The sequence below is a fragment of the Coccinella septempunctata genome, chromosome 1 (genome assembly GCF_907165205.1).
Source record: "Coccinella septempunctata chromosome 1, icCocSept1.1, whole genome shotgun sequence".
NCBI lineage: Eukaryota > Metazoa > Arthropoda > Insecta > Coleoptera > Coccinellidae > Coccinella > Coccinella septempunctata.
Window position 1 is genome coordinate 43,322,708 of NC_058189.1, and position 19,905 is coordinate 43,342,612.

Below are 19,905 nucleotides of genomic sequence, written 5' to 3' on the forward strand. Positions count from 1 at the left end.
AAGTATTTGGATCTTAGTGAGTATAGGTTACCTGTTCTCACTCGCCTCCTCACAGGACATTGTCGCTTTATTGAGCATAAGATATAAGAATGGGCTTTTCAGAAACTCACGAGTGCAAATCGATGCAAGGAAAGTCTTGAACCAGAAAATTATAGTAGGAAAAAGGACTTAGAGGAAAAAGGACTTAGCCTGCTTCAAACCCTCTCAATTCCCCTGGAGTTCACTGAAACTCTGGAACTGCAGGACGAGCTTAGTTGTAAGAACGGCCCTAATGGGGTGAACAGCAGACCTTAAAATCGCAATGGGATGTAAGTACCTCAGAGTTTATAGTTTGGTAAGGGGGTTTCACTGCGACCTTGAGATCTTATTTAATGTAACTCCCTTAGCAAACTATAAGCTATAACTATAATATACGTATCAATACGATTTTTCCTTATAACAAAAAATTCTACGCGCGGATATACAACGATGCAATTTTATTTTATTATAACTTTGTAAAGATTAGAATACTTCACGTTGAAGCTGATCCAGAACTAGAATTATATGTTAAGTTAAAGTATTTAAAAAACATTGACCTTGAACGAAACGAAAGTTCCTTTGTCAATTTTCAAAAGAAAACTAATATTTTACAGAATTCAAAAAAACGTATAATATATGTTTGTTTTGTTTTTTCGACTACTTCAATATCCTCATGCTTCGAATTATATTATTATTTTATGGACTTTGTGAGAATCTCTGATATCATCTGAATATCTACCACATTTTATGTTGAAAAAGATTTATCTTTGTGTGAATGAAATGGTGTAGTTCATTCCATTTTCTAGGATTCTATACATTTCTGGCACAAGAAATCAGAAGTGCCAGCTACCCTCTATGAGAAATTCCTCAATTTATATGAAATATTAAGCGTTACAGCATTTTTCCATAAAATACGAGGATGTATTGATATCTAGTTAGCCTAGACCAGTTCCATGCATAAAAAATATATTGCGTTGCTTTGGCAACACTGACAACAACACTGACACTTCTAATGAGTTATTGTTCGTTGTTTTGGCAACGAGTTATTGTTCGTTGCTTTGGCATGCTATGGATGAGACTTGGGTACATTTCTACTACCTATCCAGAAACAAAGCAACAATCGATGGAATGGCGACACTCTGGTTCTCCAAGACCTAAGAAGTTTCGTGTTCAAAAACCTGGTGGAAAAGTTCTTGCTTCAGTTTTTTGGGATTGCCATGGAGTAATCATGATTGATTTTTTTCGATAAGGGTAGAACAATAACCGGAGATAACTATTCGACATTACTCACCACTCTACAGGAAAAAATGAAAGAGAAAAGATGCGGAAAGCTATCCAAAGTTTTTGCAAGACAACAGCCCTGCACACAAATCTCATGTTGCCATGCAAAAAATTCGTGATTAAGCGTTCGAATTACTAGAACAACCCCCTTATTCACCAGATTTGGCTCCATCCGGCTATAATCTCCTTCCTCAACTGAAAAAAAGTTTAAAAGGTCGTAAGTTTTCTTCCACCGAGGAGGTAATAAAAGCTGTGTAGGTCTGATTTGCAGAGCAAGAAGAAACATTTTTTTGGAAGGTCTAGAGACGTTGCAGGTTCGCTGTAATGAATGTATCCAATTAAGAGGACAATATTCAGAGTAATAAAATATTTTGACATTGAAATTTTTTTTGGTTCTATAGTAGGCTAAGAATTTTTCAATATATCCTCGTATCTAGAAAAATACCGTTACTTTTTTATCAATCTACTAAAACTTTTCCATTCAGTCATGTCACCTATGTGTTGCAACGATATTCTTCCATTATCACCCATGTTACAGATAATATTTTTATGCAATTTTCATCCTTATCTATTTCAGAATTTCTCTACAAAATAGTAAACACTGGAGATAAAAAATTATATACGTTGGTTGACTGTAGCCTGAGAAAAATGGATGAGAATAGCAAAAGGCATAAAAGCAAGGATAAAACAAATAGAAGCCATCACTGGATACACGAAAAATGAGAAGAAGAACCAATATCCAGAAGATACTCAAGGAAAGTTCATTTTGCGTTGCCACTTCTTATAAATTGAAAAATTTATCCTTTTATTTTCGGACTTTCGACTTAATAAATCATTCATTGGAATTGGTTACCGGCTCCTAAGATTCATTCGCCAAAGCTCACAATTAGAGTTTTATAACATAATCGCCCAGAGAGTGAAGAAATACGAATGGTTCATTCAAGAAAACGAGTTAATTCCAAGTAATACCTTGCAGACAACGCTATCATTTGTAAGGGTTCGAATAAAAAGTATGTACCGCTTGTTCGGAGCAACGATGAGAAAATCGTGTAAATGAATTATCCGAGAACACACGGCAATTTGCAATTTCAATTGTTTACATTACTACCGATCAGTAATCAATATTCAATTGGAAATTGGGTTTTCGCAAGCGCTGCTTCGTGAGCAATCGTCCAGCTGAATGTTGAGAGTGAAGGGATTTAAAAAACCAATTTCTGATCTTTGTATCTTCACCGAAAGAAAGCTTAAAGTGATCTAATCGCTGTCATTTCCATATGAGGAAGGTTACTTTTTTCAGAGAACTGAATACAGCGAGAATGAGAAAAAAGAGACAATATTCTTTTGAACGTCTGGACGAATCTCTTGTGATTATTCCGCATGCAGTTTCTGCTTGATTAGACATGAATACATTTCAGAAATCGCGGCTTGGGAGATGTGTAATAGAACGAAACCGTGCAGAGATGCTAGCAAATGGAGAAATTCATCCGTAAGACCACCTCCTGCAAGAATTGCCAGGAAGAGAGTACATACTAATGAATAATGAAATGCTGCAAATTTCAAGTGGAGATTCCACCGTTGCAGTGTTGTAACAAAATCAAAGTTTTCGTATTATTCGGATTGACTCGATTTTAATTCAGTCCATCTAGTTCAAACTTGTTTTCCTATTATCGCCGTATACAAACAATTTTGTTTTTGTTCAGGTAGAGCTCACTCTGATTACAACATAATTTCAAAATTAAATATCTCGGAATAAAATTAGATTATTCATTGAATTTTCAAGTTCATTTGGAAAGTATACGTTTAAAATTGAAATGGAGGAACAATATACTTCAGAAATTAGCCGGCTATTATTAGGGTGCTGATGCCATCACACTTCGTACAGCAGCTTTGGCCTTAGGTTTTTCTGCTGCTGAGTACTGTTGCTGTAAAATCGATACCCCACTCTATGATTCTATGAGGATTGTTATTGAAACCATCAAATCTACACCTCTGCATTGGTTACCCGTTCTGTCAAACATCGTACCACCTAATATTCGCCGACAGGTAGCACTCTCGAAGTCTTAGAATAAATTCCATACCTTCCCAATTTTATCATATATACCAGATTCTAGAAGTGCCCGATTGAAATCTGGTAAGCCTTTATGGACTAATGATTTTCTTTATTCGAATAATAGTCACAAAAAATTTTGGTAATCAGAATGGAATTGGTGTAATATCTTCAATAAATATAAAATGTTTGATTATTGATCCTTCAAAAAGAGTCCCTGGATTTGATCTTCTTAGAAAAATTTAGTGTACGCTAAATCGACTTGTGTCAATTGTGGCAATGGTTGGTGAAAAAGCATGCTCTTTAGATGCAATGCTGTTGATATTTCAAGATGTGAGTGTGACGCAGAAAAAGAGACTATATACTAGAGTGACCAGACGTCCGTCATTGTGACGGACAGTCCGTCAATCGTCCAAGAAGTCCGTCACTGGAAAACGTCCGTCAAAATGTCCGTCAAAATTTTGAATTTTATTCAGAATTTTTCTGAAGAAAATTTGAGATGGATAATAAAAAAAAAGTGCAAATTTTCGGAAGATCTTTCAAAAGAATTTCCATTCCTTAAAAAAACGTCCAATGTACGTTGTAGGGTCAATTCAGCATTGTATTTGGAGAAAGAAGGTATATTATACGTATACGGCATGTTTTGAATTAAAAATATAAAAAAATGGTTAATGCAGCAGCGTCTCTTCAACAGTGTAATGTACAGGGTGGGCAAATTTCGATGTTTTAGCACTACAGTTTTTAAACCAGAGGAGATACACAAAATCTGATACCCCATTCTCGTTCTCTTTTTCTGAGAAACTAACAATTGTAGTAGTCATTTTTGGCCACTTTCTTTTGTTTTTGAGTTATAAGCAAAAATTGGAAAAATGGCGATATTGAAATAAATTTATATCTCCGCTAATACTGATGCTAGAGCTCTGAAATTGAAACATTTTACAGGCACTTTTTTACGTAGAATCCAGTGGCGTGCTCGCCTTTTTTGCAGGGTTTTTAGTTACGAAGCTATTACCCATAGTTATGTTTTTTTAAATGGGAACACTAGTTTTCTATGCAATTTTTTGAAATCTTAAGTTTTTCTGATTTCAAAAATATATAACATCATATGGTTTGTATCAATATAAATGATAGAAAATGGTCAAAAACCATTTTTCTCAATATTTCTATGGTTTCAACTTTTGATGAGCACAGAAACATATAGCATCGTATGATTACCACTGTCTCCTTCTATAAGCCTTTTCATTATTATGAAAATTTATTAAATATATCTTGATTCAAATTTTGTGAAAATTGGTAAAAAGCATAGAAAGAATGACATTGCCTGAAGAAGACTGCTTTTGTTATAGGAAACTCTATTTTTCTGTGCTTGTCAAAAGTTGAAACCATAGAAATATTGAGAAAAAAGGTTTTTGACCATTTTAAATTATTTATATTGATACAAACCATATGATGTTATATATTTTTGAAATCAGTAAAAATTAAGCTTTCAAAAAATTGCACATAAAACTAGTGTTCCCATTTAAAAAAACATAACTATGGGTAATAGCATCGTAATTAAGAATCCTGCAAAAAAGGCGAGCACGCCACTGGATTCTACGGAACAAAGTGCCTGTATAATGTTTTAATTTCAGAGCTCTATCATCAGTATTAGCGGAGATATAAATTTATTTCGATATCGCCATTTTTCCAATAAACAAAAGAAAGTGGCCAAAAATCACTTCTACTATTGTAAGTTTCTCAGAAAAAGAGAACGAGAATGGGGTATCAGATTTTGTCTATCTCCTATGGTTTAAAAGCTGTAGTACTAAAACATCGAAATTTGCCCACCCTGTACAACCATTTTATTAAGATTAATATATTTTCGTTTTTGTATTGTGATAAACTTGTATTATTTTTCTGTTTTCAATAAATTATTTTTTTTCACTATACGGGGTAAGAAACTGAGTAGCTGAAAGCATATACAGGGTGAGTCTTTGACTCGAACAAAAAACTTTTTTTTTCTTCACCATTTTTTCCGAATCGGCTTGGTTTAAAAGATAGAGGTTGTTGAAAAATGTTATTTTCAGTTCTCACAAACAGAACGATTTTTCGGAGGTTTTTATCTATATTTTCTTGTATGCCACTCCGTTGACATTTTTCCTTCTGCCCACACTGAAATTTGGAACTACGAACACCTTCTAGGATCTCTAGTATGTTACAATTACTTTACACCCGCTTCATTATTTTTAGATTGTGAAAGTTTGTATCACTCTATTTCTAAAGAATACATATACTTATATATTAGTTCAGAAAATTTCCAATTATCTAAACCGTGCTAACGTTTCTTAGACATAAATCGAAAGCAGTTCTCGATTAAAGTACAAAACCTTGGATTTTTCATAAAAAATACTTCAATACTTCATTTCAATTCATCTTCACAATCGCTTCCGTTCTGTGATTCAGGATGGCGAAAATAAAGGTTTCTTATATATCTCTGTATTAGTAGCATAAAAAATCGAATATCCAGTACTAATAATTTTTTTCTTATTTTGACATACAAAGTGACACTTTTCAAAACTAACTGACGTTATGGAAAGTTTCACGAAAAGTGAGTGAAAAATTAATTATTTCCGTCACCAGACGATTTAGGAAGAATCTGCGAGGGAAAAAATATTGTGTGGAAAACGTTGGGAAACACTATTTTTATTTCTCGTTATTACGCTCATTACGAAAAATATTGCTTTTCCCAACTCGTTGCACAAATAACTATTCTACAATCGCTTGAAATATATAAATATATTCATTTTAAGAAGCAAATCAAATTTGATTTGATTAATTCATATAATGACAGACGTAGTTCCGCATGTCATAACCATGGTTATCCCATCGTTGGCGTTCGGTGCATAGGGACATGACAGAATTTAATTTACTCTTTATCATGCGGAAAATAAAGAGCCTTTTTCCCGTATCGTTTGGGAAAGTGACTCTTTGCAACTTGACATGCGTGCGCCAAAAGGATTGAATGCGCACCCTTGTAGAAAAAAACATTTTCAATATGTATCTGAAAGATGATTTTTGTTTCATTCAGCTTTTTCCAAGTTAGTAAGAAAATAGTATATTCCAGAATAAAAGGTGCTCATTTTATCAGTGACTCTCCTGTTAACATGCCCTGCAATATTTTATTCAGGATTTCCTTTTTATACAACTATCTCTGTTCATTTTTTTGTGGACCTCTTTCAAGTAAAATATGCATGCTCTATACAGGGTTAGAACTATTTAGAGGGGGACTACAGGGATATCGAAAACCGTTAGAAATACAGGGTAGCTTAAATTACGAAAAAGTTGCGTTATTCAAGGATGAGTGGGTGGGTGTAAATAGTTCCCAAATATCTCTGATGGTTCCTAAAATATCTCGAAAAAACTGAAAATCAAGATTATCATTTTTTCTTCATAACTCTTTCGTTTCTAGAGATAACTACACGAAATTCGGTGTGTATTCATAATCTTATATAGCGATTATACTACTTTTTTGTAATTTAAGCCACCTTTTATTTTTAACGGTTTTCGATATTCCTATAGTCAGCTCTAAATAGTTCTAACCCTGTTTAATTTATTAGATATAAAATTTTTCGTAGTATTCATTTAGTTCAATCCTCAATCGTAGTTTACATATTGCGATACTTCAATCTGAAAAACTGTCTCTTATGTATATGGAAAAATATTTATTCCTATGCTTGAGTATTAATTGAAAAGTTATCTAATAAGTATAATATCATATGAGGTTTCAAACACAAATTTCCAGGAAAATAATCAAGACAAATGAATTGAGGGCAATAATAGAGTTCAATTCAATCTGTTTATTTTCAGTATTTTCAGCATTAATCGATGATAATGAGGAAGTGTTGAAATAAAATGAAGCATCAGTTTTATATTGTTCAAATATTTTCAGAAGCAAATAATTAAACAATTTCCTTTCATCCTCTGAAGCAATTTGAGACTCGTTAAAGGTTAAACATTCTTCAGTAAGCTCTTATTCAATATACCAATTGAACGAATTCCCCCACACTCGAAAGTGCTCAAGCTTCTCTAATCCTCGAGCTTTTAAATTTGATGCACTTGACAGGAAACTTCTGTAGTATCTTGGCGCGTGCATTTCTCTTTCCTACAAGAGCGTTGGCCATCATCATTCTATAGCACTAATCCTCCTTGTATGAATTCTATGCGTTGAACGAGATTGGGGTATGCTATGAAATTATATTCTTCACATCATGTTGGTGAACCCCGAACATCGATGACATATAAAGGTGCTACGCGAGTTTAATCTTTGTTTATGATCACTTTCTCAGTAGTAAACACCTGAAAATTAATATCGCAGTCATCTCGCATTCTAGAGAAATCTATAGAATCATTCTTGTTTACAGTGGTAACAACATAAGAATTAAAGACTGGATAAGCCTTCCAATTGAGGTGGAAAATATTAAATGAGATCAATTTAAATACAAAGCATCCATTGATATAAAAATTATCTTCCTTTTTTTTAAGGGCAACCCATATTTTTTTCTATTCATTATTTAAAATTTTTTTTTTCGTCTAATTTCCCGAAAACCCTTGAGAATTCAGACATAGTAGTGTTATCAAACTATTATTCAAATTAATCAAGGAATTCAAAAATAAAAAAATATATAAGATGTTCCATTCAAAATATCATCATCATCATCATCATTGCTGTATCCCGTTACCGAGAATTAATCTACAAAAAGACATAAATAAGAACAGACTTATAATTTCTTGTGGCTAATTGCGACTGTGTGTAGAAGAAACGAATCACCTTGTATAGTTCTCCAATTTCTAATTATTAACTGCATACTTCCGATACTGGACAGTGAAAAAAAAATGATTTTATTATCAACCTCACAAAAACGTTCCTGGAATGATTGTTTTCGGTAATAGTTCTCTTTAAAATGACATTGAAGGCAAATTCATTAATTAAATGATTCAAAGTATATGGTGTTTATACACAAGTTTGGTGATAACCAATGTAATCGCTGATAGGTGAATTCATCATAATACAGAGTTTGCAATTTTCCACCTTGGTGATTTTGACCAGCAATAAAACATATCAGTAGAATTTGAAACCACTCGATTCTCAAATGAGTACTTGGGAATAATTTTGGATGATCATCATGAGAGTGAGAGTGACGAACAGAACATCTTATGTCTCCATAAACGCGGTCAAATCATCACTATGGTGAATCTTTTGGTATTTTATACGATTAAATATTATTGAACATGATGACATGATATGTGGAATAGATAATTACCTTATAATATATGGAAAGTGATTAGATATTACATGACCGAAAGTAATGCATCAAACAAGCTGCCATAATGAGGAGGAGTGCAACCTTGAGTGTATTAATATGGAGTCATAGAAAGTTATAATGAAGCCGGGGCTTAAGTTCCTTATTAGTTGGTTTTACAATAATTGAACTCCCAAATGAAATCGAATGGGATTTCATGAATCGGCTTATAATGAAAATATAGTAGGGTTTAATGAGACACAAACGCCTTCGGAGCCTATGGGAAAATGTGTAGGTACGAGAATAGAATTATAAAGCTACACGGCAAGGCCGAATGTGAACTTTTTTCATATGAATCGTAATGGTGATTAAGCCATTCTAGAAGTTCTTGTCAGCCTAATCCCACCTATAGTCATATACTTTTATTATCTCCAATAAATAATGAACATCGAGAATTCATCACATAAGTATAAGCTGCTTGAAATATTCATAGCTCTCAGTTTATGATAACAAGTTATGATTAAAAGGTGCCGAGAAATTAAACTGCCCATTGAAAGTTAAGATATTGATGTTTACTTAAGAAGCATACATACCTCATTCAAATATTTTTCTTTTATTATATAAACCTACTAGCTATAGTAGCTATACCTGCCGATTGCACAGGAAGAGTTTTCAAAAAGAAATTTAGAAATTTATTGTTGAGCACTAGAAAGAATCCACACTCCTTAAGGGGAAGTAGTACATACAATTCGAGATCAAGACGATCGACATTGGTTGCTTTACGGATGCTACCCCAAATACGAAAATGTGTCACATCTTTGAGCAATAGCCTGAATTACTTACAGAATAAGTTGAAAAGTAGAAATTACCACGTGAGACGTAATATTAGGAATATTGAATAATTTTCAGTTATTCCTGAATTTCAGCGTAATTTTGGCATACCTCACTTTGAAATTCTTTGCAATATATAAAGAATTGAATTGCCGATGTCACCCCGTCGTTATTTTTATCGAAATTTTTCGAAAAAACCGTCGGAAAATGATTGTAAAAACAAGTTTTATTGACACTAAAGTTCAAGATTTTTTTCTCATAAAAGAACAACTACAATTACTTCCCTTCAATATGACTTTATTAATACGTCCTCCAAATAATTAATGCATTGCTACTTTATTTATCAATGAAAAATAACTCTCCCACATCTAATATTTTTGGAATTATCGATCTAAAATATACAGGGTGTTTCACGAGGGAAACATAACCCGTGAATAGAAGGCGTTAAGCTGAGTTCAAAACTGCCTCAAATGCTTTAGGTATTCCGATATACAGGGTCTTTTTCCAATTTTTCGAATTTTCGCTTCGCTATAATTTCCGATATTTTCGATCGGTTCGAATATATTTAGGTTTCATTTGTTAGTTTCAATAACACATAACATTAAAAGTTGACAAAAATCAGGACCGGACTAACTGAGACTTCATTCGAATTCAAACTATTGAAGAACATCTTGTATGTAGTTTTTTATCATAATTTTAATATTTTCGTTATCTGCATGTAAGATTGTCTCCAATTTAATGAATCATGGTTATGCCTCATCCATGGATTAGTTTCAATGAATAAAATTGCTTTGTGGTCGAGGGCCTCCTAGGAAATCAGCCCTGCTTAATAATGGATTTGGAAATGTTCAACTGACTCTTTTCCTTTTCAAAATATGGCTTACCTCATTGTTTTTGATATTTATAGTAGGGGACGATGGGGTAATTGCGGACGCGGAGTAAAAGCGGACACATATATGTATATCTACTAGATCCTTCTCCATGCGCTCAAATATCATGACCACGTTATCTTGTTTCAAACATCTTTAGTGCGAAGAAAACAGTTACTACCAGTGATCGTTCTTAGTTTTCAAGATGATTCGCTTCCAAAAACTGTGTAAGTCGTGATCTAATTTTGAGAATTTTTTATTTTGCTTGTGGTGTATATCGAACGAGTGATGTCGAATAGTAAATCATTTCTATTGAATGTTTTGTTTCAATAGAGGTGATGCTCAAATAACATTCAACAGAATATGGTACTTGTCTCAAATTTTTGTTGTATTATTTTTGAAATGCGATTTGGGGTAATTGCCAACAAGGCAATCATCCCAGATATGGTGAATAAAAAAGAATAATAATTATTGTTTGTTTACAGATGTTTCGAAAATAAATATGAAAGACGTACAAAAATAATTTTACAACAGAAAAAAATGGACTAATTCTGCTTTTTTTGCTAGTTCTTAGATCAAGAATGTTTGTAAAATGCCTTAATTGGGTACACGGGAACTATTCAGGAGGTACATCGTCCGAAAAAGGTTTTATCTGTGCTTACTGCAATTGATATTGTGAATTGAGGTACAATTGAGTAAATGCGTTAGTACTCTAGGCTGTTTGCAACTAACCCAACACACGTCTGCTTTTACCCCAAATGATTTGGGTAAATACGGACAGAAAGGGTATTGTATTTCTTGAAAAAAACAATTTTGTTTATTAATCCCGTGAAACTTTAAATGATGATTCTATAGTTGATAAACCAAAGATTAATAAATTAATAAAATCAGACTGATAAGTTATTATTTACAAGTGTTATACTTCATTTTCCTTCAGCGTCCGCAATTTCCCCATCGTCCCTTATTTCTGGTTTTTCAGAATCATTATTTACAGGATAATAAGCTTCATCATTGATAAAGAACAAAGATAGAATAAAAAACTAGGCTTCCATGAAAATAATAAATATAACTTAATAACTTCAGAATGAATCGCCTTCTATGGAAAACTTGGATCTCAAGTACTTTGCCGGATTACTTTTAACCTCATTCGCCCTTTTGATGAGGGTTATACTTGAAATATCTATGAAGATGTATGGTCTTATTACTTTTTGTTATTGAAAAATTTATCATATTCATGCACAGAAAAAAGAATTCATCAGAATTTCAGGTCTGCTCAAATTGAGTGGTTATAAATTTTAAAAATGCCTCACAAATTCACTCATAGAGAATATGCATACAGATGGATTGGAAAGAGAGAAACCCAACATTGGCCTGCTAGATCTTCTGATCTGACACCCCCCGATTTCCTTCCTTGGGTTTATTCGAATACCAAGGTCAATGGAACAAAGGAACAATTATTAGATTGTATAAACGCGACGAAATTCGTAGAGATCCTCATGTAATAAAAGGAGTAGTTATGAGCTCCGTAAAGAGGGCCAAAAAGTGTATAGAAATCATTTTGAACACCTTCAGATAACTAGTTAGAAACACGATTTATTCTGAAGATTATCAAAAGCAAGTCTGTCTCACACATGATGACATGATGAATTTATTAACGGAGTACCAAGTCCCGCAATTTCACGCAGCTGATGGCAAAATTTTCGTTTTCTGGATTATAATGCACTGCCACATAGATCTCACCAGGTGTAAACGTCTAGAGAATATCAGGGTCTTCTAATTCCAGCATTACCCCCCAAAGATCCCCCTGACCTAAATCCAATTGAGCACGCTTAGAGTCAATTACTAAGGGCCCTTGAGGCCACAGAGCATATCCGGAAACGATCCAACAGCTCTTTGATCTTTTGTCACATTTTTAGTAAAAACTTGAGTAGGATTTCCTCAATAACTTGGCGAGAAGCACGCATAGAAGATGCCAAGTAGTTATTGATGCACGTGAAGTTCATACTTTGAATTAAGTTTAAAAAAAAATTACGAATTTTAGAAATTTTAAAAATTTCCTTTTTTCTTAGGATAAATTCAGATGCATACCACCCGTCGATATAAATATCAACAAGTGTTACGATCTGAATTGAACTAGCCAATTTGCCATCGTCAAGGCCCCAAATGGAGTACGCTCCATCGAAGAAAAGCAGATGCTGACCATGGTTTCGGTCTCATTTGACCTCATCAGAGCAATATAGCATTTTTCTACGATGGAGAACGTTTGGAATTGATGGAACTTTATTCAATATTGGCAAGCGCTACTGGGTACTTTATACTATCTTTTATTATTTTCCTTCTTTCGTTAAATATTTTTCCATTCAATGTAGTATCATGTTTTATGAAACACTACAAGAGTAGATAATACATTGGAAATTTAAATAATAACCACTTCGCATAATATTTGAGAAGAAAATAACAAAATTATTTATAGATTATAAGCAGTAAGTTGTAAGCCTCCTTCGAAATAAAGTATATTATTGTTCAAATTGCTCCATAGGTTCTTATATCAGCAGACATCCCGAATAAGTTTAATTGTTTAGAAGAAAGCAAGTCGATGAAACGCCAATGAAAATCCTTAATGAGTATAAGGAGGAGGGCATTTCCATGGCAATCAGCTTCATTCGAGTTCCCAATAAGAACTCCAATGAATCGATAATTGGTTTTCACTTCTTGAAATCCCCCGGAGCTGCGTGCAGTAAATGGTGTATGATACGTCTTTTTAATAATCCATATCCGGAGGAACACAATTAGCACTTATACACTCCACAGCGTCCCCCAACACGGATTCTCGGAACTGAAAAATACATAATGACTCGTTATCATAATCCACAAGAACAATAACTGCGGCAATTTAGCCAACCCGAGCATAAAATTATTCCATTTGTCCCGGCTATTATTCTAGCGGAGGATTGTTGTATGCAGTTTCATCTAAGAAAGGCGAGGCCGTTGTTCCTTTGCTGGTGCTCTCCTCGACAACGTAAAGTATGATACACTATTGTTCGGTTTCAGGTTAATTCAAGAAGCTATTCAACGATTTCTAACGTTTCTATTAGTGGACCGTGGGAATTCGTTCTGTTCCGGTATATCTGCGAAATTGGCCGATTCAAATCGGAGGATATAGGATCTTTTCTAATAGTTTTAATTGAATGGATTGGCAATCTTCGGCAGAAATCTACATTAGTGCCAGGAATTCACCAGAAGAAATTTACCCAAAGAAATACATCTTCAACTTGAACAGATTTCCAGAAAATGAGTTTTTAAACCACGACGCGTGTTTCTTTATCACAATAGCGTCTTCATTTATTCCATTTATTTTCAGTAATTTTTATATCAAAATATTAGAAATCTGAATGTTTACCTACTCATTTAACCATGAAGATCGCAGCATGTATTCATTCGCTTTAAACTAGCAGTTTCCAAAAACCGCATATTGCAGTCATCAAGCAGACAAAAAGAAACGAGGAAAGGTTCAATTCATGCCAGAATCATAAAAAGCATAACGCCTTCATGGATTCAGGCAGGTGAATAATAAAAACCATAAATTCGAACGTTTTCGCGCTCCCTCTCGACGGCTTGATGACCACATTATGCGGTTACGGTTGCTGCAAACTGACAATTTAGAGCAAATGCTGCCATCTTCATTTTGAGAGTTAGGAAAGTGAATTGAGTGGGACCTCGTTTCCTGCCAGATGGCGCTACTGTGTATTTCTTAACCGTAGTGACTATAAAGGGGCAATCAATTTTCGTGGAATTGGTAGTGGAGTAGTGCTACTCCTAAGGAGGTCAAAAAAGGCCAAAACCATGGTTGGGATCATCCCCGACAGAATGATATTTCTGTTGATAATAATTTGACCAATGGTAGTGGATTCTTGAAAACAAGAAGCACGGAAGCAGCTTCATTTGAACTTACGGTGAATTATCTAGGTGATAATGAAGTTTGATTTCTTTGTAAAAATCCACTCTCATTTTAGAAAGATTCGGTAATTTTTTTCCGTTCTTAATCTTAATTACCATAATTTCAATTCTTATTCAGGATTAAGACATGGAAAGCGTTAACATTCTGATGAAAAACGATGTAGCACCGTGAAAAACATCTTGAATATGGAAAAAACGCAGGTTTTGTTCGCCATTGCCGATAAGCCGGATTCAAAGCATATTCATAGACGTGAATTCTACCGATTTTTGGCACATGATGGACATGCAGTTCCCACACCCCGCAGACGGTACAAAAGAAGCGCGGGTCCAAGGAATAGTGCTTCTGTATTCTGTATTGCGTATTGCGTAACAAGTCTGTTTTGAGAAGTCACTCGGTATATTATTTTTTCAAGTGGCCATTTAAGCTTTATTGCTTGCTATGCGAATAATCAGAGAACGCTTGAAGGTTAAAAGGCTACCTTCACCTTCATGGCAAATAATTTTTTGTTTGTTTGTTTATTTCCGTACTTTTTCTATTTATACTGTTTCACTGCAGATCCCTCCGGTGTAGCGTAGTTAGCTAGCTCAAATCGTTTTATTTGATCTCACGAGAAGGGTGACCATGCGTACGTTAAGTGCGAGATCAACCGTTGGTCCATGAAAACTCATATATTGAGTCCAGAGGTAAGACAACACTCCATCCTCATAACGTGAAACCTCAGCTTCAACCCACTCCGTCCTATCCGAGTTCCACCTCAGTTGTGAGTAAGATTCTCTGCTGGCGTGAAAGAGTTTAAAAACACAGAAGGAGCAATTTTTCCCGTCTTGTACGAGTTACACCTCTGCTGTGTGTACGATATGTCCTGGCGTGAAAATACACGAGGAGCAGAAAACAGTTAGGTGAAACGCTGCGCCTTTTCCCCGTCCTGTCCGAATTCTAGCCCTGCTTCCGACCTAACCTCACCTAACCTAACCCAAAATCGTGTATAGTCGACCCTTCAAATTGATAGCCGATACGCTGCCGAGGCCAGCAAGCAGGTGAGACAATGTAGAATTTTTTTGGTTCGAATAACATTTTTTGTGAGTAATCCCTTGTTTGATGGCATTGGATACGTTGCCGTAGTTGCCAGATTTCTTAGCTCTGAAGGAGCAAATCCATACCCCCAACACTACCCATTCTTTATTATTATGAATACTGATATTCAAATCATGGTCCCAATTCACTAGAAAAATCAAGCGTGGATTAACGAAAATAACCCAGTCGCCGCTCTGATACCGTGCCATATCATAGTGATGACAGGAGAAAAAATGTGTCTGCGAACGAAAAACCTTTGGCTTCAAACATAGTCGATTTTTTTTTCGGAAGTTAAAACGCAAAATGCCATTTTTTGTAGAGGTAAAAAAAATTCAAATATAGGCTTATTGTGGTGGGGAAAGCGATTTGTAACTATTGACATCGGAACTGGCGGAATCAGAGCGGTGTCAAGTTACACCGAGCGATTCAGCTCGCACCGCTAAGCTCAGCTTAGCACAACTCCGTATTCGGTGACCAGTCAGCTTTTTAATATGGATCTCAAACATCATGAAATACTCACCCTGTATTTGTCCGCAATACACCACATTCATATTGACCGATCCTCCTTCAAGTCGCGTGGAATATCTAATAAGTTTTCCCTACCAAGGTCAATATTTACATCTAAAGTTTCACACGGAAAGTTCACGAAGGATATGATATGTGGAATAAATTTCCGGGCGATACGGAATATCGATCCTAAATTTGCGCCAGTTTATTTTACAACTTCTGATATGCTTTTGCAGAATTTGAACGTTATCTGTCGAATGGTTCTCGTCAAAAATTTACATCTTAAGCACTTTTTGAATGCGAGTATTTTTGGCCGCAGACACTCTTCGTCCATAAACGCTTCTCGTTCACTGTCGTCACTATGATACGGCATGTTACGATGGTACCAGTAATTTGCTGTTGCCATATTGATTTCTTATTAAATACACTAGATTTCAAGAGTGAATCAAGAACGTGTTTGGAATATTAGTGGTTCATAATGATGAAGAATGGATTGTGATCGGGATATGGATAACAGTAACACTCCCCAGAGCTGAGAGAATCATCAACTGCGGCGACGTAGCCGAGACCAGCAAACAAGTGAGTTGTCTCACCTCTCGGTTCTTTCATGACGAGATCTATATTTATACATTTGTTTGAAATATATTACTTTAAGATTGACATCTGATGCACAAAATGTACCTACTTCCTTGTTGCATTATAGACAGCTGCAGGAAAAGGTTTGCAAGTTTAAGCCTTAGAAAAAAATTATCATAAAAACGCGCTATCCACATGAGAATCGATATTTTTGTATATCTTCAATTGTTACAGATATTGCCAATATGGAACATTTGATAACCATCGAATGACAAAAGGTTATGCGGATTAAGGACAATCGATAACGTAACCCACAACAAAAAAATTGTCGTCGTAAACCCGTTTCATAACAATCGTCAATTCTTCAAGCGAAATATAATTCACTTCCTACAATTCAGTGAAACAGAACGAGAATATGCGATATCTCATTCATATCATGTTCATTTCCGACAATATTTTTCGAATTTCTTACTTACCTTAGCAGTCCTGTTCATCATATCGACTACGCTTGATACCAGGGATATCGCTGTACTTGAAGTTCCGTCATGATATTTTAGGTTGGTCGCACAGGAATAAAGTTTCGCCAAATGGTTTCCTTATATCTTTTATTACCTTATTAGATCATGCACATTAGAGCCCGCAAGTATGTATGTAGAATTCCGTTCACTTCACCAATTTATTTATATCGAAAAAAATATATTATTTAGTGAGAATTCGTGTCTGTATATTCAATATATTTCTGGGTTAAATCACTGTACTGTTAGAAATCTAGGAAATAATCTTAAATCCAACGATTTCATTTCAGTCGGTAGCTGTAAAAAAGTGGCGGTTGATGAGTTTCAATCAGTGTATCAAGAGAATTACATCCTCATTCTGGCAAGATACGACGTAATGAAAAATTTGCATGTGACAAGGTCCCGACAACTCTCTGATTTAAGCCCTTCCATGATTTGAACTTTCCAATAGTATTGGAGATCAAACTGAAGAAACTATAACAGGAATATGATTGATTAGAAGATTTTTTGGACCTCTCTTTGGTTTATTAACTGTCAGACTTGACAAAAATAGTAAATATAGGCGACACACAGCGGGTCATTAAAAAACAAAAAGAGCCAACTCAGGAGAAATGCTTCTTCATCTGATAATGAAAGAAAACCGCAGGGAGTAGAACATTTTGCGTTTAGTTTGAAAATCGAGGATCCATAATAAAGGACGATAAAATACTTGATCTCAAATGGTACAAGAGTGTACAGCGTGGACAATGAAAATTTAGACCCAGCTTTCATGAGCTTAGACTCAAATGTGAAAGAATGCTCGGACATGTCGATTTCTGATTCTGGAACATTTTGTCCCCATTTTTTTATCCCCGTAACTTAAACATCTTGATTCTGAGAAGTGTTATGTGGGAATTACACCCCATTCAAATCTAAATGACATTTTCCTCTCGCTACAAACCTCCTATTGATATGTGGTTTTCAAGGATATTTCATGAAAAATAAAGTTACCATATTACATTCGGTAACGAAAAAGGAAATTAAATTCCAAAATTTTCCGAAGAAAAAATTAGGTTTTGCACCGATACTTCATCCATTTCAAGAAATTTACACTAAAAATAATTTAAGAAAAATGAAGAGTAAACCAGCAGATCGAATCCTCGTAATTTAAATTTTCCATTCTCTTTTTGTGTTTTGAGTGTAGAATACCTATGGTTTTTTTATTCAATGAGTGAAAATTTGCTTTACTAACAGTAATTTTAAATAGTTAGTGTGAGTATGACGCCGAAAAGTCTATGAAAAAAAATCAAAACAACTGACGGAATTCTACATTCCAAGTACAGGGTGTCAGAGTTAAAGTGTTCCTATACCTTATTGTGGAAACTAAAGGAGCTAGAAGAATGTTAAAATGAGCAAAAGGTGCATAGAAACTTTTTCTGTGAAGTGAATAGTTTCAGAAATATGGACGAAAAAGTTCATTTCTAGTAAGAACCAACGATAATTATCAATTAGTAGTGCTGCTATGTAGATGGCTTTGATTCTTCTGATAAATTTAATTAACTAGCTTGACTAGCACTTTTTCGTCCATATTTCTAAAACTATTCACTTTAGAGAAAAAGTTCAGGAATATTTTTTGCCCATTTTAACCTGCTCTACATGATGAACACGAAAATAATATAGGTCGCTATTTGAAAAAATTAAGTTTTGATTGAACTTCTATTTGAATTTTTAACTTTGATTTTTGAATTTTTGATTGCTTAAACTAGAGATGTAACATATAACATATGATTCAATATGTTGACAAGAGCTGGGCAAAATTTAGTTTTGAAACATTCATTAGAAAACTAGTATCAGCTAATTTAGTGAGCACCTACAGCTGCCAAAATTTAGGAAAAAGTCGAATATGTCAGTAACAGTGCTATATAGGACCATGGTTGTCAATCAAAGTTACCTTATAGTTTTACAAGGAATTCAAAAATGCAATAATATACAGGGTCTTCCATTTAAAATCAGAAAGTACCAACAGGGAAAAAACGGAGTGCTTTCATAATAAGGTATTGGGACACTTCAACTCGGACACCCTGTACATTAAAGATATCCTACGGACATCGAAGGAGAGTAGCGATAGATCACTTACGTTCTTTTTTAAGCCCGTCAGTACCGCATAACTCAACCAACGATGCCGACTGAATGAAGTAAAAGAACTTTTGTTGAAATCTAGTAACCACATCGAAGTAGTAAATAAATCGACCTCTTGATTTCAAGAACCTAAGCTTTCTCCTACGTGGCTACTCATCTGCGCACATTTTTTCTCTCCTGATATTTTTGTCCAAAGGTGACGAGTATGAAAAGAACAAATCAGTTATCGTTTTCCGAATCTGAAGAGGGCAGGTCCCGGCATTTTTTCACATTTTCCTCGGTTATCCAGATAATTGTGATGTGCAGTATTTATTGGCAATATTGGCATGCACCTATATCTCGATCTTACGAATGTGACCTTTCTGTTTCAGAAAAAGAAACACACATACATTCCAATACTGCAATTATCTTAAAAACCAACACAAGAAAATGAATTACGATTTTCATATAACCACCATTTACATTTCAGGAAAACCCTCGAGAAAAACGGATCACCAAATAGTTCTACACCAGTAACTTCCATACACACAGTGAAGCCAGTTTTCAAGACATGTAGACACATTCTAAATGCATTTTCACAAAATCCTTGGAAATTTACAAGAATGGGTTGAAACATCTGACTTCATACCCTAACTGGAGATATCTTGAAACAACAAATTCTTTTTTCGTCGACAATATTTTTATCCCTCCGTCCCATATGCCAACCGTTAAATCGATTCAACAGAATAATTAAACTTCCGAAGAAGCTAGGTCGATCGATACCCAATTACAGTGACCTGGAGGTAACCTGGATAAGGAAGCAATGGCAGCCCCTTCTGACACAAATATTCAT

At 34.7% G+C, this 19,905-nt stretch overlaps 1 protein-coding gene across 3 annotated transcripts in view; it reads right to left on the bottom strand.

Moving 5' to 3' along the window:
- The window catches only part of LOC123310568, a 449,880-nt gene that overhangs the window by 345,447 nt on the left and 84,528 nt on the right, over window positions 1-19,905 (bottom strand). Inside the window, exon 1 of one of the 3 annotated variants that reach the window (XM_044895834.1) lies at window positions 16,917-17,066. The exons of the other annotated variants lie outside the window; for them this stretch is intronic. Within the exon in view, the coding sequence (XP_044751769.1) occupies window positions 16,917-16,937 (21 nt within the window). The 5' untranslated portion in view covers window positions 16,938-17,066. Of the gene's footprint in view, window positions 1-16,916; window positions 17,067-19,905 lie in introns of those variants that run through there. 3 annotated transcript variants of the gene reach the window in all.